The 22,162-nt window shown below is 35.9% G+C and overlaps 1 protein-coding gene across 1 annotated transcript in view; it reads right to left on the reverse strand.

The window, feature by feature from the left end:
* NEGR1 (neuronal growth regulator 1) overlaps positions 1-22,162 on the reverse strand; it is a 909,858-nt gene that overhangs the window by 182,388 nt on the left and 705,308 nt on the right. Inside the window, exon 5 of the mRNA XM_060005942.1 lies at positions 13,883-14,003. Coding sequence (XP_059861925.1) covers positions 13,883-14,003 — 121 coding nt within the window. The remainder of the gene's footprint in view (positions 1-13,882; positions 14,004-22,162) is intronic.

The following is a 22,162-nucleotide window of genomic DNA, read 5'->3' on the forward strand; positions in this document are numbered from 1 at the left end:
ATTAGGTGATTAGGGGTTAAGCTGGGCAACACATAATCTTTGAAGATCTTTCAAGAAGAATCAGATATACAAACAGGTGTTTACAACAGCGGGTGGTTTAGTCACTGTGGGGACCCTTTTAAGATGAATACGTCTACCCTTAGGTATTAGATACAAAAAAATTGAACCATGCCTAGAAATCCCATCATGTATGACCCTAATGTAATTTCACTCCTTGACTAAAAACAAATAAGAAAAGAGCTCTTTAACTGATGACGCTTTTTTTTATGAAACACTTATCCTAATATGTTTGGATATAATTATATTTTCTGAAAAGAAAATCATTCTTTTTTTTATCAAACATGTATTTGACAAACTGAATTGTTATTCTGTGTTAAAGAAAATCCTTGACAGGCTTCAGGCATGTGCACATGAGCCTATTCACAGGATGACCCTCATCCCACTGGATTTTTCATATTTATCCCAGACTTGCTTGAAACCAGACTTCCTTGTATCAGTGATGTGAAAACTGAAAGTGACAACTCAAGCAATAGTTAACAACACACCTTGCAATGAAACCAGGGAACTAAATCCAGAATATTGCCTTTTTAGGAGTTCATTCTCTCTTTTCCTAAATACTTAACTCTTTCAAGTTATAAAAGAATGGTTCTTATACTGACTTAGATTATAGAATGAGAGATGTTTTCTTATAGCCCCTACCCTCAAAAAGAGAGAAACAAATTCTAATAAGCTAGGAATGAAATATGGCATTCCTTTCCTCAGCAGGAGATCAGAAACATATAGTGGTTGCTTAGAAATGCCTGGTCGTTTCTATTTTTTGCATTTTTACCATTCAGTGGACCCCATGTATATAAGATTCTTCTATTACTGTGGACTCTGCTGTCCTCTACCCTCTGCCTCCAATAGGAATTTGTTCCAAACCACTATGATCTGACTGTGTCCTCCCAAAATTCATACATTAAAATCCTAAGTCCCAAAGACAATGGGGTTAGTAGGTGGGGTCTTTGTGAGGTGCTTAAAAGTCATGAAGGTGGAAGCTTCATGGTTGAGATGAGTACTTTATAAAAGAGGCTCCAGAGAGATCCTTAGCTTCTTCTGCCATACGAGGATACAATGAAAAGTCTGGGACCCAAAAGAGGACTCTCACTGGACCATGCTGGCACCCTGATCTTGGACTTTTAGCCTCCAGAACTGTGAGATAAATTTCTTTTGTTTATAAGCTACTCAGTCTGTGGTATTTTGTTATAGTAGCTCAAATGGACTAGGATACATACTGAATACCATTGCCCTCCCTCTTCTTTCTTCTGTCTTTTGCTAATGTCTCATAAATCCGTGCACTGCAAGCTATTTGCTTTGCCAGCAGATGCAGCCAACTCATAACTGACATAACCTGACCAACGAACTAGCTCTGAATTAGAATAGTTCTTTACATTTTTTAGTGTCAGTCAGAAGCACCACGTGGAAAACATACTAATAATGACGGTACTTCTATTTCTGACACATGAAATGTTAACAAGCTTCACAATCATAACCTCTCTTAGGCAGTAGCTATCTAGGATGGCCACAACATAACAACAGCAGAACTGACCACATAGCCATTGGCACTGATTGTTGAGGGTGCAAAAATAAATGGAGCAGCTAAACCTGACCTCATTCATTTTCTATATAAATCCAGCCTCACTACACATTTTGGGACTATTGTTTATTATCTGCTTTCCCAGATCAGGAGTAACAATAGATATTTCTAGATAAACAAACTTTCAGGTGCAAATAGTCACAGAAAAACTTCATTGTTGGTATAGGAAACATGTGTGTGTCAGAAAACAACACTGTATTAAAATAACTTGAAATCAGAGTGGGAGAGGTGTTCTTGAATGATAATAGATCTTTTATCAGACTAGAATTGCAAAAGAACAGGATAATAATATATCATGTTGTACAACTGGATAAGATGAATACAGTCTTATTAATTGATATTTGGGTGGTAGCATAGGAAAGATGGAAGACAGTAGGGGAAGGTAAGTAGTTCTGGAGTCATAAGAGTTATATTTACAAAGAAAAGGAACGTTACTTCCAGCATTAGATTTCAGGCTTGTGGGAGTTCCAAGAAGTAGTATGAACTAAAGATATAACTCAAAAAAAAGAGCTTTAGAAAAAGTCATGGGTAATAGTAAGAACTCTGGTATGGTCTTAATGGAAATGAATTTTAATTTAGTTATCAAATGATGAGTAAACGCCTCTTATACTTGATTTAGGAACCAAAGGAAAAAAGACAAATATGACACAGTTACTATCTAAAGGGCCTTAGCTATACCTGAAAATCTGAAGATGACACTGAGGTGGCATATAGGTCCTTGCACAATACACCTTATAATGCCTCTCTCAGTGATAAAGTTCCAGCTTAGGTATATATTTGGCTTTGAATTCATGACTGTATTTCTAGTCTTTTCAGTGTGAGCAGGAATGCTTTATGTATGTAGAAAATGTTAGCTATTCTCAACACATTTATGACTGAAGTAATCTAACATAAAAATTTCAACATTGTACAAAAAAAGTTTAGTGTTAAGAGTGTGGAAAACTGACATTTAAGCATTTTCAAATGTATAACAACTAATCTTCATAGCAATCCTAGGAGGTAAGCATTATTAGTCCCATTTTACAGATGAGAAAAAAAATTTAGAAAAATTAAGTAAATTTATTTTCTACCATCTGATAAGTGGTAGAACCAAAATTCAAATCCAGGTCTTCTGACTATTGGTATCCTCCCAAAGTAGCAATTGATATATTCAGATCACCAAGTAGAAACCAGGATATTGTATTTGAGTTTGGAGAGACAAGTCAGAAATCATGGTTGGTTGAAGGAAATCAAGTTAAACCAGGGAATAAAACCAGTGGAGCTAAATAACAAAGTGTTATGTGGCATTCATGCCAGGAAAGCCAGGTTCAATCCATAAGGTGAAACTAATGGGGTAGAAAGTCAAACAAAAATGTAGGGTCCAGTTCAGCCAGCTGTCTGGAGATTTCCCTGGACTCGAGGCCTTTTAACCATCTATTATGGGCTTAACTCTGTCCATCAGTGCAGCATCTTACAGCAGGTGTCTTTAGCCTCCAATGGAGTCAGCCTTTCAGACTACTCACAGTCCCAAGATGAGAAGCATGAAGTGGGCTTTCACCTCCCTCTATCAAGAATGACAGAAAAAAATAAAACCTAGAAGAGTGTCAAGAATGCAACATTTTTAAGTCCAGAATTGTCTCTAAAGTCCAAATTCTAGTGATGCTATGGAGTTACTTTGTTCTCTCTGACTTGGTCAAATCATGATTATAACATCAAATACGTCTCTTTGTAACACCATTTCAGTTGTAAGTTTTCATATATTTGTGTGACTTTTGATTATGTTCTATATTTCCCATTAGAGTGTAACTCCATTCAGTCAAGTATCCTGGTTGGTTTTGTTATTCATTGTACTCTAAATATGTAGTAGAGCGCTGGGCACTTAATAGTTGCACAGTAAGTAATTATTGCGTGTTCTACTGAATGAATTATGTCTTTACTTTTTTTTAATGCTTAGTTTTTTCATCTGTGAAATGGGAAAAATGAAGCCAATCTCAAAGTGTTGATGTAAGAATGTTTTTTAAATGTATAAAATGTAATATCTATGCATATATATATATATATATACACACACAAACATATATATCAAATGCAGTAGGCACTAGATATATGATAGGTGTTATTATTGTTCAATGATAGGGTCTGTTTCTTAGAACGGATACATTTCCTCTCAGAGGGCAGGAAAATATTAAAATATTGAGCTTACAGGAAATTATTTTTAAAGAAAAGATCTAGGAGAGTGACTGAAAGGATCATGGCATCATGATTTCAAGATGTGCCAAACTCAGTATCAATTACATGCACATTATCAACCTCATCTAGGCTTTTCACAGACGTGCAAGGTAAATTAAAAAAAAAAAGTAAAAAGAGGGAGGAGTAGGAACTGCTAGAAACCAGCGAGAACATGTGAACATGCTGCTATAGCAACCTATTGGTTTACTGTATTGCTTGGCACTTAAGGCTCAAAAACAATGTATCATTTATTCCCAGGAACAGACTGAAGAATATCATGCATCGCTGTCTTAGCCCCAAGGGGTATCTATCTTTAGTTGTACATTTGAATAAATTAATGTTATTATAATATGTTAGGACATTTTAATGATTTTAGACTTTATTAGCCTATTTAAAATGTATGTCTTATTTATTTTATGAATTTTAATGAAATTAATAATTTTAGATTAGAGACCTTTGGGCTGCCTTACTTGTGACACATTGATTTGCACAGGGAGGATATTGCCTTTTAACCCTACATCAAATAAACAAAGGCTACAGTGCAGGTGTCAATCTCCCTGACTGCAGTGAGTCCTGTATCCCTGACAACCTGGCCTTGACTAGATTTCTCCTCTCTGCTTGAACTGCTTTTCTAATATCAATGTGCCCATGATTTTAATGTCAAATTTCATCCCACAATATACCAACACAACCACTTTGCAGAGACCACGTTCACAAAGAAGAAATCCTGGGAAGTCAGAATTGAGCAACATATACCAGCTTCTCTTCTGTAATCACACATTGGGTTTACAGTGTTCCTCAGTCTAAGGGGATGATGCAATTCTACTAATATTCTCTTATCAATTTGAAAGTGTATTAAAATAAGAATGGCTCTACTTTATCAATATGAAAAGGCCACAATGCTTTCTTGCAACAGAGTGTGTTCCAAACACCATGTTAGATGCCGTGAACATGAGGGTTAACACAGCACCTTTGTGCTTTGACAGAGGTGAGCAAATAGGAGTACATCTGGAGAGCTTCCTCTTCTAGGAGAAAAGGTTCAGGGTATTTTCTGAGAGAAGGTGACATCTGAATTGAGACTAAAGGCCTAGTGGAAGGCAGCCAGTCAAAGGTAGCCAGGGTTGGGGTATGTGGAAGGGGCTTATAAGCAAAGCGGCCAACATATGAAGAGGCTTGAAAGACAGAGATCATGTCACAGCTTGGGAATTAAATATTTCAGGATGCTAAACCCCTATTGTGAGACAGCAGAATGGCAAGATTCATAGCCAGAGAGGTCAACAGGTGCTAGAACACAAAGGCCTCCTATGCCATGCTGTGCTGTTAGGACTTGATTCTAGGGACAATCAGAAACCACTGGGGCTTCCCTGGTGGCGCAGTGGTTGAGAGTCCGCCTGCCAATGCAGGGGACACAGGTTCGTGCCCCGGTCCGGGAAGATCCCACATATCTCAGAGTGGCTAGGCCCGTGAGCCATGGCCGCTGAGCCTGCGCGTCTGGAGCCTGTGCTCCGCAACGGGAGAGGCCGCAAGAGTGAGAGGCCCATGTACCACAAAAAAAAAAAAAAAGAAACCACTGAAGAATTCAAGGACCAAGTGATAAGATCAAATATTTATTTTGGAAATATCGCTATGAATTTTAAGAACACAACCAAAATCCTGCTTGCTGGTGGACTGTGTATCCAGTATTAACACCCGATTTCAGAATGTCCCAAACCAAACTCAGCACTCAGATCTCTTCCAAATCTCTTTTCCTGTGCTCCCAGCCTCAGCTAATAACTTCACTATTCAACCTTGTTATTGAGATAGAAAACTCTTGGAATTACCTTCAAATTATCCTTTCCTTGTATTTAATCAGACACTGAAACATACAAATACTACCTTTTCTCTCTCTTGCTTTTAAACTGCACAACCAATACCCTAGTTTAAGCCATATTTTATCTTTCCCACCCATTCCTCCCAACTGCTTCCAGAAACATTTTGTGAAGATGAGGAGTAGATCATTTTACTATTCTTGCAAAGCCCTCCGATGGCTTCCCAATGCCTATGGAATCCAGCCCAAATGTCTTATCATGACATTTAAGATCCCTCAAGTCTTGCCCTAAGAGACCTTTCTAAACCTACCATCTATTACACCATATTTCACATCCTGTACCCCAGAGTATAAAAAACTCTCCACACAATGCTCAGATGAATTGACTGCGTTCTTTTCTTGCTAATGATTATTCTTCACCCCTTGCGATATTTGGAAATACTATTCATTCTTTCGTGCCCAGCACAAAAGCTACCTTTTCCCTGAAGCACTTGTTAATGCTCTGATTTGAGTTGAATGGACCCTGGTTGTGTACTTTCAAGGACTTAGGATTCCCTTAGGGTTTTCTTAGTACTTATTTCCTTTTGGTGATTTTTGTAAGTTGTAAATTCTAAGTCAGGAGATGCAAACTGGAATTGGTCCACTTTCAACTTTGTCTGACTGGCCCAAAGTTTTCAATGTAATAATATGTATTTATGTCTTACATGTACATGTGCTCTCCAGTTCCCAGTAATTGAGATGCTCCCATTTGTTTCAGATATTTACCCTTTATCATCTTGGCCTTGGATGACCAAGTCATCACAGGGGTGATGGAGTTGTATTGATAAGACTTTGGTTGTAAAAAAGAGTGAAATATCATCAGGATTAAATTAATAAACTAACAAACAAACAAGCAAATACATAATAATGAGATAACATTAGAAATGCAAGTTCTTTCAACACAGGAATTTATTTCCTTTTCAAATTTTGCAGATTATCTCACAGATAAGGGCCCAATGAGAAAGAGTAAAATCTCAGGTCATCAGGGAAGATCATTTTTAACATGGGGTGGCAATGAGGCTATTTCTAGTACCATTCTAAATCAAAATATGTAACTGCTACTCTTATAATAACGGCCTTGCAAATGAGAGGATGAAAGGGGTGATGGGCAGGGGGTGTGTGCGTGTGCGTGTGCATGTGCGTGTGTGTGTGTAGAGAATTATAATTCTAGTCTCTTCCTAATAATCAAAAATATGGTATAAAATCTAGAAAAGAGATATCTTGACACAAGAGTCAGAAAATTAAGGATTTTTTTAAGATTTATTAATTTTTTTTAAAAATTTTTGTATTTTATTTTATTTATTTTTTATACAGTTATCCATTTTATACATATGTTAGGGTTTTTATTGTTTTTTAAATCACTTTATTGAGGTATAATTGATGTATATGAAGTTGTACATATTTTATATATACAACTCAATGAGTTTGGAAATTACTATACACCTGTGAAACCATCCATATCAAGACCATAAACATATCCATCACCTCCCAAGTTCTCCTTGAAATTAGATTTTACTTCCCATTCTGTACTTCCCTTCAACAAGTTATTTTACCTTTATGAGATAGCATTTTTCTCAGGCATAATCTACTTAGAATTTTGCAAGGAATGGGTAAGTTAGTACATTAAGTTACATAATATGTGTTGTAAGACTGCAAAGTCAGCATGTAGGGTAAAAGTTGCATGTCATTAAAACTGCCCTTGACAATTCCCTAAACGTCTTTACTTTAAACTAACGTACTTTACAAGAGTCTCCAAAATGGAAGGCAAGTACTTCAAGGTGGGTACAAAGTGATCTGTTGGAGTATGAGAAAAAAATAATAAAATGTCCATTTATGTTGCATTTGTATCTCATCTTTTAAATTTTATCTGTTGTCGGTCATTTAATGTAAGCAATATACCAGTTCAGAAATGCATATACATAATTTACAAGTAAGTATGCATATATTGCTAGTTTTGCTAAGTTTCAAATTTTACTCATAGGGATATATGTTCCAAAAATGTTGTGGACCACTGCTTTACATCATTCTCCATGGTTGGGCACTGGGTGAAATAGTTGCTTTTTGTTTTAGAACGATGTTATATTAGATACCCATTTTCCACCTGAGAATCTCACTTAGAATGGAGAGATACACTATCAGAGGCAAATGAGAATGAAGCATGATTGAAGTTTTAGCAAGGAATATGTCTCCTATTGTACATCTTATTATTATACATCTTATTGTACATTGTAGCAACATTATTATACATCTTATTGTACATTGTAGCAAGGCCATGCCATTTAAATTGTTACTATTATATATTTATCTCTTTCTCATTTTCTCTCTTATGTAGCACCCAAAGCTTGAAGAGTTGACTCTGCTTAAGTGCAATGTAAAAACGCGCACATTTTGTTAAACTACCGTATATAAAAATGCTTGAAAATCATAACGGGTTATACAAATGTGATGTATTCATAACTTTGACACACATAAATTAAATGAAAAAACAGCAAAGAAGATACAGAAAAATATTTTAACTCATTTTTCTGGTCCCCTTGAAAATAAAAGAAGGAAAGAAGACCCTCCCTCTTACATCCATTCATCAAAGTGAATAACTCAGATGAAATTTATGGCCCATCAAGATGATTCAGTAGTAAATAATCTAGAATAGGAAAAAAGAGAGGAAAGATCACTCCACTTCACTATGATTTCTCAAGTTCACCTTACCTCTGTAAAGCCAATAGTAAAAAATCATCATTCCTTAAAATGAAAACCTAACCTGATTGAAAAAGGTCATCATACTTCTGTGTAATGTGAACCTGGCATTCTCTACCTGGTTGATTTTGGCATTTTTCTGTCCATTCAGTGGTACCTGTATACATTTTGTGACATGTGCATGCATGTTTTATGCACATAGATAATAAATCCTTTACAATAGGCAATAAGGTAATGCTCATCATATTTCCTCTGAAGCAGTGGTGTAGACTGAACCATTAACAGGATTCTGAAGTGAGAGGTGTGCTGACATGTTATTTGTTGTAAAGAATGACAAAAATTCATAGACTAAATTTGAAATTCATTGCTTAAAAAGTCAAAATATTATAAGTTCTCATCATAAAATGTTCAATTTTTAGATACATGTTTGTTTTTTAACTGATATATTGATCATTTTAATGTTTTATAACATATTTGTTTTTCACTTATGGATGAAATTTGTATTTACTTATTTGTAACATTTGTATCCCTATCTTAAATCATAACAGAGAATTAAGAGAGAAACCCTGTTGTGATTAAAGAACTCTAAAAAGACATTGCTACAATTGTCCATTTACCTAAAAATAGGCAAAGTGAATAAAGTATGTAGTATTTTATAAGATTGGAGCAGTTAAACTCATCATAAAAAATAAGAAGGCATGTCTTTCTAGGTTGCAGGCTTGGATTTGAGGAAAGCTAAAAAAAAATAGGAGGGAATTCAACTAAGTAAACAAATAATAAAATTCTGATCTAAGACAAGATGGTAATACCATCTCCACAAAGTGATACAAAACCTATGTTTTTGCAATACCAATTTAAATGTTAGTCCATTAAAATTTAGGTTATGTTTTTGGTCTTAATCCTAAGTGAATGTACTGTTCTCAAGCTATAGATGAACTTATTTCATGTTATCAAAAACATTATTTACTTAGCGTATTCTGAAGTGTCCTTTCACTGCATATAAGGAGTGTATTTCTTTTTATCAATCTCCTCTGTTATTAAGAAAAAAAAGTTTAAAATTTTGGTTCTCTGTGTAATTGAACTCTGAACTTTAGTTTTCCCAATACTTAAAATGTTTTTATATAGAGAGTAAAATTTAGCCTATTAGAATTTTCCCTGCCAGGTATGCTGAAAGAGAATATAGTGTTAAAAAATGACCATTTTATACAAAGTGATATCTTAATAACAAGTATATAACTTTAGTCTTTCTCATGATGCTTACCCAAACAGTGCAATAGACTAAAGGCCAAATAGCTAATATTTCTAATATATAAACAATTACATCATCCATGAGGGAGACAATGTAACAGCCATCTTTGAAGATGGCATCTGATGATTCTCACCTCTTGATATTTATGTTCCCCTATTACCTCTCCCTTTTTGAATAGAGTCACCTTTTATAACCAATAATATATTGCAGAAAAGATAGAGATTTCTGAGACTAGATCATGAACAGCTTCTATCGTTTCTCTTGAATCACTAGTTCTGGGGAAAGTCAACTGTGTTGCCATGAAGACGTCTAGCAGCCCTATTTATAGGTCTGTATGGTGATTAACAGAGGCCTTCAGTCAATAACAGGCACCAACTTGTAGGACATGTGAGCGAGCTACCTCAGAAGCTGATCCTCCTGCCCTAGGCAAGCCTTCGGAGGATCAGCGCCAGGTGACATTTGACAGGAACTAAGTCAAAGACACTGAGCCATATCCCGCTAACTGCTCCTGGATTCCTGACCCACGGACACTGAGCTAACAAAAGCTTACTGTTTTAAGCTGCTAAATTTTGGGTTGATTTGTACTTCGCAATAGATAACTAATAATGACAATGTATACGAGGGAAAGAACATGGGCTGAGGGGTTGACAAATCTAAAATGTGTCCCGACAGCATCTTTTAATTGAGTGCTCTTAGACAGGTTAAGTCTCTTATGTTTCCGTTTTGCCATCAGTAAATTGAGGATAATAAATCATACCTCACAGAGGTCTGAAGAATAAATGAGAGAGAATTTAAAGGTCCTGGAAAGTGATTTATCCTCAGTAACGTTTCTTTCTTTTCTTTAAATTGTGCTTCATTTTGCAGGTTTTTTTTTTTAAAGGCTTTCAAGCATATTATTCCCAGCACACAGAAACGGATTGTACAGGATGTGGAAGAACTATACGCAGAGATAAGATTAGAGATGATCAGGTACTTCCTCTTGTTTATTTGTTTGTGTTTATTTGTTTATATTTATTTGAATGAAGATCTGGCTTTGAAGATCTTGATTTAAGCGAGATGAGTTTTTATAAACATCCCCTTAAGTATAAGTGAAGAGAGTAAGTTATTTCTGAATGTTTTTTGTAAACCTCAAGTATAAAAGATCTCTAGGAAATAAAACTCAAGATCTTGTAAAAACTATGCTCTGCTCCGACAGTCTCTGTCAGCCTCATGCTCCTGGTAATGACCTTGAGGTCAAGAAAACAACTTGAAAACATGGTGTATCTGTTTCTTTTCTGTCTGGTTACCTTGAATCCATTATTTCTGTGTCTTTGATGAAACCAATTGGGAAAGTATAAGTGAGTGTTCGTACGTGCAGTCTTTTATTTTGCTAACTTGTAAATTACCTGCAATGCATTTACCCTGGCATTTAACATTGATATTTCAAATTATTTTTGATAGACTCTGAGGTCCCATGAACAATACTGGGTGCCATAGCATAAGGGTTAAATCCACAGACTCTGCATGAATATTTGCAAGACTTCCTGGGCTCAAATCCCAGCTCTGTCACTAACTATAGACTTGTGCAAATTACTTAAAAACACTGTGCTTTTGTTTCTCTTCAGCAAAAGGTGAGTAGTATCTATCTTATAGGTTTGTTGTGAAAATAAAATGGGTTAATGTTAAATATCAGGCGCTCATTACATAGTTTTTCTTTGCTTTTTTTTTTTTTTTTTTTTGTGGTACGTGGGTCTCTCACTGTTGTGGCCTCTCCCGTTAAGGAGCACAGGCTCCGGAAGCGCAGGCTCAGTGGCCATGGCTCACGGGCCCAGCCGCTCCATGGCATGTGGGATCTTCCTGGACCGGGGCACGAACCCGTGTCCCCTGCATCGGCAGGCGGACTCCCAACCACACATAGTTTTTCATTTTGATGAAATAAATATTTTAAATGGCCTGGGCCCTTTAGATATCACGGCAGATGCTCTTAGTGAGTGTAACAACAATCATTCAGCAAGCAGAATTTTTCTCTCTCTTACTCCCTGCATATACTCAAACTTGCTTTTCTATAATTTTAAGAGGAATTTATATATTCTAGTGGTATTTGAGAATTTGAATATTTCCTCAAATATAACTCTAACAAATGATAAATGTATACTTCATTCTGAAGTGAAAATATGTTTGCCTTTGATAAGTGCATTTGATTTTCATAGCGGCTAGATTTTCTCACGTGTGAGTGTATTGGGGAGGGGCACTGACTGGGGGCAATCTATCTACCTTTTTTAGCAGTGATTCTAAACTCCTTTGAAAATCTAATAAAAGCTATAGTCCATCTCCCCACTTGGAAAAACAAAAATCACTGAAGCTATGACTGTGGACACCAATTGGCTCTTTGCTACCTTTGCTATAGGCCAAGAAAGTGGGCTGAGGATTGTTGTTGCCTGTTTTGACAATGGTCACTGAATTTAGGAAAGGGGAAGAGAGAGGTATAGCAAAAAAAATTATTAGAAACAAAATGAACTTTAGCAAAGGAGTTCTCACTTGTGCTGCCAACAATAATTCTGCTTGTTAGCCTTTAAGAAAGGTATGACACAGTTTCAAAAGTGACTTTGAAAGATATGTAAAATAATTTAAGTCAATTTTTAAGACTGTGCTTTGCGGAGAACCAGAGATGGAGAGGAGGGGCTGCAAGGACATCCTAATGGAAGGGCAGGCTCAGAGCAGATGGAACTGAGGCTCCATTCACCTTTACTTTCACAGATATTACATATTGGTCTTCCAAAAAAGATTGCATTTGAACAAAGGGTTTCATAATTTTCAAAGGACTGAGAACCACTCTCCCAGATGTTTATCTCTAAAGACCTTCACAAACTGAAGACTTCCCAGCCTGGATTATCAGAATCTGAGAAATGTTATATTGCCAGATATGTAATCCTGTAACATGGGACAAGGGTGATCACAGACCAGTTTATCTAATTCTAGGTATAGAAAAATATAGGGGCTTCCAGGAAGATACAAAGATTTAGAATTAGTAAAAGCATTAATTAATTAGTAAAAAGAAGTAGTAATTGAGCAGCCCAAATTGTAGAATAGGTTGCATAAAAAACAACTATGAAAATTTTTAGGTAAAACCACTGTCAGTTATCCAAAACAAATGAGATAGCTATGGGGATATCTTTTATTGTTAAGCCTGATGTTGAAAGAGAATATCTTCCATAAATCCTCTTTTGATTACAGTTTAAGAAACAAAATACCTGCTTATGTCACATCCATGCTCATCCATTGTGGCAACATCTAAGTTCTTATGTGATTTCACCTGTTTTCTGTTCAGACGTTTAGCTGTAATTAGTTATGAGCCATGACACTAATAAATAAACCCCATACGTATATGTTGAATAGTATGAGATTGCCAACATTTAGCCTTTTTGACTGAAAAATGGAAAGTTCATATGGTCCAAACTAACATTTTCTTGAATGCATCCCTTCCCTAGTTTTGAAGCAAAAAAATATATATTATAGATAATACCCTCCCCTCTGCATTACATCTGCCATTTTACCCAGGGGGGCCTATTCTTCTTTGATGGCTTGATAAGAGCAGGTGAAGAGATCTGACTGAGCCCACTGGTTGAAAGTAAAGAGGAAGTCATCAAGTTCTGTCTTCTCTTGTTCAACAGCTCTTGCTAAGGCTTTCTGAAGCTCCCCAAGCTCCTCTGAAGTTAGAGTAGTCCTCAAATCCCCTTGGTTAGTCATTCAACCATGTATTTTATCCCTCTACAGTCCCTTTAGTGATAGAATACTTAAATGCCACATTCTATGAAAGAAAATGTTAAAATGACTTGTGGGAGAGGGAAGCAGGTCAAAGGGTTGAGGATTATCAAGGAAGCCAGGTGGAGTCCACAGCTCCTATTGCTTTTGGAGTGCTCTCATGGAAACTGTGCCCAAGTCCTTTAAGAGCTGGTTTATTTCCCAAGTAAACATGGTTGCCGGCAAGAGCAATGGTGTGCTGGCTCAGAAGGGAGGGAAAGAAACGAAATGCACCAGTGATGGGGGATTTGAAGGCATTTCTGAGATCATATAAACCAAAGTGGACATTTCTTCTGGATGCTGTTAGCTACTCATCCCCACCACGTGGGCCTCTTCAGTTTGCCTGCCCGAGAAAAGGCTGCTGAGAATCATTCAAGCCAGTTAAGGAAACTGCTTAAAGTAAATATCTGAAACACAAACACATTAGCTCAAAGTGCTTGAAACAGAGTAATAATCACAAGGTCCTTACTTCTTCTCTCCTTTGTACCATTCAAAGGCCGGAGGCGGCACACCCGCACCTTCACATCTTATCAATCCGCTGCGTCCCGGGGCCACAGTGCCAGATTTAATTTCCTGAATCGTAGGAGCAACTGAAAAAGAAACAAAGAAAGAAAGAAACTGCGGATAAGTTAAAATAATCTTCAACCAAAATATAGAGCACACATAGTTTTATTCCTTCTATATTCAAAGTAATCTTACATCTGATAGGCCAATGCATCACATTTTCAGTGTTTTATGCTTCTCTTACGAAACTAGTCATTTTCAGCTTCATTTTTCAAGTTGGACAATAGATGAATGTTCCCAGGGAGTGCAGAGTAAATGCAATACATTTTGGCCTTGCTTGCTATTGGAAAGTGGCATTGTTGAGGGGAACATTTCATCTGTACTCCAGTCAAACTACACTCCAATAATAGCTCTTATTCACTGAGTGATGGCTGGGAGTAAGTCAGGGGGTTTGGTGCTTTATGTTCATGATTTCCTCACAGAATACTCTAGGCGAGATGGCATTATCCCAATTTTACAGATGTGAGAACTGAAACTCAGAGAGGTTAAATAATTTGTCTAAGGTCACACAGCTACTTAGCTTCAGAGTTTGGATTTGACGTCAGACATGTTGACTCAAAGTCTGAGTTCTTTCCATACTCTGTGGTTTTCCCTACTCCTTATGCTTTAGCACATTAGTGATTTTTTTAAATGTGGTTCCTTCTACCTAGAATGCTATTCTTCACCATTTCTACAGATCCAAGACCCAAATTTAGGGGTCACCATTTCTATACTCTCCCTTGCTGCTCTGGCTGGAAATACCTTTCCCCTTTGAGTAGTTTATCTAAATCTCTCATACAACACACTTTCTATCTTGTATTGTAATTATTTATGGGTATGCCAGGCGTCTTTGTCACTGCCTAAAGGCAGGGTAAATATCTGATTCATCTCTGCATATTCAGAGGTCAAAGCACAGTGCTCGGCACAAAATGATGCTTAAAAAGCTTCATTATATATAATATATATATATATTATATATAGCATAGCCATTTCTTTTATTCATCAAATAGTTATTGAGCCATTGATACATACCAGGCCTTTCTCAAGGCACAAGCAGTTAAACTCCCTGACATGATAAAGCTTACATTCTAGACGGGGGTGGGGTGGGGGGTAGGGGTAGGGGTGGGGGTGAATGAGGAGACAGAGTATCAGCAGTAAATAAAATAAATAATTTAAATAAAATGTTAGAAGAAATATCGTAAAAAAAAAGCATTAGAGCAAAGTAAGAAGAATTAGAGCAAGGAATGGGTTGCAATTTTATAAAAGCTAATCTGAGTAGGACTCATTGACAAGGAAAGATTTAAGCAAAGATGATGTAGATGAGCGAGTTTGCTATGTGAGTATCTGGAGAAAGAGCCTTACTGGTAGAGGAAACAGCTTGTAGTAAGGCTCTGAGGCTGAAGCAAGCCTGGTTCAGTTGAGAAATAGCAAGGAGATCAGTGTGACTGAAGCAAAGAGAAAGAAGGGGCAGTAGCAGGAGACAGAGTGTGATGGTTAATTTTGCGACAACTTGATTGGGTCATAGAGCATTCAGATATTTGCTAAACATTATTTCTGGGTGTGACTGTGAGGGTATTTCTAATGTGATTAGAATTTGAATCAGTGAATTCAGCAGCATACTGCCCTTCCCATATTGGGTGCCCATCATACAGAAGTGTATCAGAATACACTTTATCAGAAGTGTATTTTGCAAATATTTTCTCTCAGTCTGTGGCTTGTCTTTTTATTTTCTTGATATTGTGTTTCACAGAGTCAAAACTTCTCATTTTAACGAAGTTCAACTTATCAACTATCTCTTCCATGAATTGTGCTTTTGGAATTGTATCTAAAAAGTCATCACCAATCCCAAGGTCATCTAGATTTTCTCCTATGCTATCTTCTAGTTTTATATGCATGTCATTTTCCATAAATATTTTCTTTCCTACCAATTTACATTTAACATAGTACATATTTCAAATAACACTATGGGAAACAGCTCAATACAACAGGAACCTAGAAGGTGCAAATACTAATTCATTCAGACAAAAGATCTGAGTAAGTGTGCACTTTGGATTTATTTTAAGTTTCTTTAGAAAGCAATAAAAAAAGTACAGAGTTTAATGATTTTTCAATATGCAGTGAAAGTGAAAACTGTAAACACTCTTACAACAGAATATTGCCTTTCATTTTAAAAATACCTGAGCAGAGTAATCATTTTCTGTTAAGGGTGATACTTCACTTTGAAATTATAGCACCTCTATTTCTCTGTGAGATTCTTATTCTTAATAGTAAAGGTTCAATTGGAAAAAAACTTGCAAATAAATATTTTTATAAAAGTGCTTGCTAATAACTTGGTGAAAAATAATAAAAAATGATTACCAGAGAAGTTTGAATAAGAAAATGTTATGAGATAATACACATACACACATTTATAAATACACAAATACAAACACATGCATATCTCTAACTCAATATAAGGAACCATTTGATAAATTTTAACTTTCTTTGTTAAGCAAAGATTCACATCCTCCCATTATAAGGCAATAAAATTACAAAAGATATTCATAAATGAAAACCCTCTTATTGTCAATTAATATGATACTCTTTTGCTTGTGAGAAGTATAAGTAAGATTATATTTTTACTCTTGTTCTCACAGGCTTTCATCTCTTTCTCTCTGTCTGTCACACTAAGAGGCCATAATCTTTTATGATATCCAACTATTATTGAAGATGAAATAACATATGCAACAGGAGATCCATCACAAGCTTCTATTGATAACCTGGTTAGTTTAATTACTCCTTGTTTGTCAATGGGGCCATGACTCATTACAAACAAAACCATGAAATCCGGAACATTGCCTGAAAACTCAGGCATAATGAAACGAAATAAAAATCTAATTTGTCATTGAAAGGCTATTATGCAGTACAGTGTGCATATGGCTCAGCACTAGGTACCATACAAGTTAAAGGGGCATGATCATGTTGTCTAGGGGGTTCACAGGCTGTTGTGAAGGACATGGAAAATGGAGAGATACTAAAATGACATATGGAAGCCTAGATAAAGAACAAAACAGGAATTAACACTTGTGAATAAGAAAAAGGCCTAAGAGCATTTTATGTGTTAGAGAATTAAAGGGCTATGGGGTGTAAGTAATAAATATGGAGAGGGGAGTCTTAAGTAGATTTCATTTTGAGGCTAAAATTATAAACTTGAACTTGAAAGCTGTACTGATTTTTCTTGGGGACATGAATGAACCCTTATGCTATTATTTTGCCTCTTCTGAAAATGACTATTCAAGAGGAAGAGGATTCATCCACTTATTTATTCTTCATTCCTTCATCAATTCAACAAGTATTTTTACTGGGGACTACATTAATGAAAAAGTAACATCCCTGGCCTCACAGGGCTAATATTCTTGACTTTGTATGTGTGTGTGCATGTACATGAATATGCAAACAGTAAATACATAAATACACAGTACAAGAGCCATATGAACTAAGATGGAAACTGAGCAGGGTAAAAGAAAAATGAATGCAAAGTGGGTTATTTTATATGGTGCAGTTACAGAGCTCCTTATTGATAAGGCAATATTTGAGCAGAGAATTAAATGATATGAGGAAAGGAATCATGTGGTTATTTGTAGGAAACTATTAAAATAAGAGGAAACAGAAAAGTCAAAGACCCTGAGTTGAGACCATTGAGGTAGAAACATGCTCAACAAGTTTGAGAAGCAGCAAAATGGTCAACATGACTTGAGCAGGTGAGAGGAAGAATCCAGAAGAGAAGGTTGGGTGGGTAGCTGGAACTCAGATTCGGAGGGTCCGGTAGCCCATGGTAAAGCCTTTGAATTTTATTGTAAGAAGATGAGGTTTTGGAGATTTTGAGCAGAGGTGGGACGTGGTTTGATTAACATTTTATGCAGATTTTTTGGCCAATGTATGGAACATGTTCTGCATAGAGGCAGAAGAGGAAACAGGCGGAACAGCTAGGAAGCTGTTGTAGAAAATCATTGGCCAATCCACAGAAAAGGCAGGAATTGAGAGAAAATTTAATTAAATAGATCATTGGTCACATTGGACCTGAGTCAACTCATTTTAGTTAACTAGCAGTGAGAAGACATTTTTAGTGAAATTCCAAGTTTACACCATTCTGAACCACATTACTTTGTATAAATAAAAGTTATATGGCCACTGAAATGTCTAATTAAACCTAATAGGTTTCTTTTCTAGAGCACATCCTAGAGACTATGATGTCCATATATGCCTTATGAATCTCTTATAGTATGGAGCTTTTCCAAATTTATGAGACCACACAGAATTATAGAAAATTTTATATTGGAGTTTCTGTGGGCCTAATAATTCTTGGGACATATTCTGGATATGCTGGACAGTTGGAAAAGTAGATGTCTAATGTCTATTCCACATCCTATATTATGTGATATATGAGTTTTCAAGTCAACAGTCATCACTGGTTCGACAGACTTCTGTGTGCTTATGAGCTATAATGGACTAATGAGTTTTATGTGATGAAATTATTTGCATCAGAAGGATAGGGTCACTTGTTTGCTAGAAATATATACCTCATAACAATTATGACTAATTAAATCTCCAGCTGGAGCTGTAACAGTGAATTTTATGTATGCTTGGTTAAGTTGTACCAAACACTCATTTTCCACGGGAATGTTCCATGTTTTAGGAAATCATATTGGGCTCTTCCTAGAAAAGACAATCAAATGGTAAAACCTGAGTGGTTGCTCGCAGGGCTTACTTCTTTCACCTTCACTATAGGCATTTTTATTTCTGGAACTGTTTTTCCTTCCACGGAGATAGTTTTTTTATTCTACTCAGATGTAACTTCTTTTAATTACACCAAAGCAGCAAAGAAGGTGATTACTTGGGCCCCTCAAATTCATAAGTACAAAGGCATCCTTTGGAATAGACTGATTTATGTGCAATGCTGAAATTTAGGCATCCCGCCCTTGTATCAAATTGTATATGGTTGTGAGCTGAAACAATTGCACAGTGAAAAAAAATCAATTTCAGACGAATGTTATTGGACAGATGTGGGGAATGGCAAAGGACAGATGTTGGGGAAGGTCAACAGTGAAAGGGTCAAGAAGGGATATTTAACACCTGTGTGATTAGATGCTCATAAAAAAAATGAGTCTTCCCTTTTCATCTACTCAGTGGGATTATTTCCTTTTATTGTTTAGCCAGTCATTTCAGGATGAAGATAATTAAATGTTCTTCATTCAAAACTCCAGGCTCTGCAGGTACAAGCAACAGAACCTCTGCGCTTGGCACCCAACAAGCCTAATCCAGATTCAAGTTTTCTTAGTTACATGACAATAGCCACAAAGACCTTCTTCCTCTCTTGCCATCCTCAATGGGAGCTTTGGTTTTGTACAAAGTCTTATTATCAAAAAAAAGAGTGAATTGGAGAATTGCTTTAATAGCTTTAGTGAAGTGAAGTTGCTTCAGTGAAACTTTAGAATTTCAAAGGCAAAAGAATTTGATCACTACCCTGCCACCTCAAAATAATGGACAAAGATAAAGGTGCCATGTTGAATAATTACAACAATAAAGAAGAGTGAGAAATAATAATGAGAAGTGAATCATGAAGAAATCCATCCTAGAGAAGCTACATAGGAGAACACTGTGGTAAATAAGCATGTTGACCTTGGTCTAGATTCTGAAACTTGTGAGCTACATTAAGGCAGCCTTGGTCAAATGCAGTTTTTGAAAAAAAAAAAATTAAGGTTTCCAGTACCTACCAGAGAACACATCATGTAAGACGTGCCTGCTCAACACACTACTGTTACAGGTGAGGATGATGATAGTTGAAAAATTTCTTCCTTGAAGATAGGTTGTAACTCAGGGTGGGAAATATATGAAAATCTTTCCAAGGTTGTCATAGATCTCACAGAAATGGATCACATGATCAATAAAACATTTCTATGAAGCACATATGTCCTTATCTTATGGACTAATTTGATTTTAAAGAAAACTAAGAACTCCATGCTCTTGCTAAGAGAAAATTAAAAAATATATATATCTAGTTAGTTTTTTTTTTTTTTTAATCAAACTACTGTAGTATAGTTAAATCATAGTCTTCATGACATAAAGGACTTTCACATTGATTACACCTCTGGTCAGCTTTCACAGGGAGTGAAAATAATCCAGCTTGTAAGGTACTTCCTGCTTCCCCAAGACCTTAAACATTTACACAGTGGCAAAACAGTGTAGTAAAAAGGCCCCACTATGCAGTCAAGAAAAAATGGTTCTAACATTTATCATCTGAGTTACTTAACGCTTTTAAACTCCAGTTTTTGCGTCTGTAAATAGTGCCTACTTCATAAGGTTGCTATACAGACAACATAAAACCCTTCTTTTAAAGTGCTTACCCTAGTGTTTTGCACTGAGCAGTCAATAAAATCTTTGGCTATTATTAAACAGAATTATTACAAGTGAATAGGGTATCACAGCTATGTTCCCTTTAAGAGCATAGAATCATGATAAGATACAGATAGAAAAGGAAACTAAGTTTTTTTGTTGTTTTTTGGTTTTTTTTTTTGAATCATTGTCTTTGTGCTGCAAGCATGTGATTAATTTAATTCAAAGCTAGACTAGTATATCACTTTTTACTCTCCCAGAATTCCATCATTATCCTTTTTTACTGTAGTTAACCAAGAAAAATTTACCTTGTAATGCATTTGTGGCAGACCTTGTCTTATGTCTCATTGACCAAGAAGTAAGAGACTTGGGTTCAACAATGTGATAGAACATCAAAAGTGTATGGAACACATAGGTGTCCTTTCTAGAAAGATGTGTAACTGTGGAGGTATGTCATGTGTTAGGGCATATACAAAATCAATGTACTAATTCAGTTAAGCATATGATGAGGTCATTTTCTCTTTCAAAAGAATGACAATGATAAGAATTTTGCATGTAAACTAAACTTCAATATTCAATATTCATTATGACAGTGTACTAAGCTGTGATCTCTAATTCCCTTATGTTTACACAGGTGTGTAAAAAGTAAAATATTTTGTAAAAAAAATCCAGAGTTAAGATCTATAACTGCGTAGTAAGTCCGATTTTAGGGGCATTGGTGAAGGTCCTAGCACTGGTCCCCTAAACCCTCAAAGAAAAATCTGTGCATTGTTTAACATTACAACATAAGGGATTCTTTTCCTAAACTCATGGTTTAACGCTATTGTAATATTTAATCCTTTCAAGGGAGTTGAATATACCTAAGCTTTTATTAGTCAAAAATATTGTGGTGTGAATGATCTTATATTGTGTTATGAGTATACATCTGTGAGAAGCCGTTTAAGGATGGATGATTATGTTATTTGTGACTCATGAAGAAGTAGATAAAAGAACAGGAGAGAAAGGGTTATATAATGAGAAGTTTGTTCGTGATTAGGCAGAATTCATTCATATCATGCTTTTGGCAAGGGTCGGCACTACTGAAATTACAGCCTGAAGTAGCTGTCCCCTTGTAGTCAGCAATGCTCACTCCAGTGATGCATCCACTGTAAAATATGTCTGAGATTTATTGGGCCACTAGCTGTATCAATAGGAATTAAATGGTTCACTGTTTTCCTAGCTGTTCACCAGACTTTCTTTCTTTAGACTTCATTCATGATTTGCTCTCTTCTCTGTTGTCAGTCATGCTGAATTATAGCTGTATGTGATTGATTTGGATACACTGAACAAGTTTGCAAGAACTGTGAAGTTGGGATTCTCTAAAGGCATCTCTTTTCCCAGCACATATGATCCTGTAACAAAAGTTGTCCATCGTACAAACCTTCAAATTCTTAAATATTTGAATGCATTCTTCTCATATTGAAGCTGTTATAAATTTCCTGATATAAAAATTATTTTTTAGTGAATCCTCCCCCCCCCAAAAAAAAACACAGATTAGAAGAATTCAGATGCTTTCTATAGATTACCTGTAAAATATGAAAATATCCTTGGGACTATTTTTCTCATGGGGAAAATTTTCTAGTTGTATTAATCAGTTAAGATATGCTGTTTAAGCCTCTATTATGTTTATTGTCATGCTTTAAGTCATGGCACATTTTTTAAAGCTTAATATTTATCTCTCAGAATGTGAATAAACTAGACTTATATATAAATTTAAGATTTTTGCAGTTAATCAGTGTAAAATAAATGATAGCAATAAAGATTTAATCTGTAATAGATGGGGATAGCATTGGTA

This window comes from Delphinus delphis, chromosome 1 (genome assembly GCF_949987515.2).
Source record: "Delphinus delphis chromosome 1, mDelDel1.2, whole genome shotgun sequence".
Taxonomy (NCBI): Eukaryota; Metazoa; Chordata; class Mammalia; order Artiodactyla; family Delphinidae; genus Delphinus; species Delphinus delphis.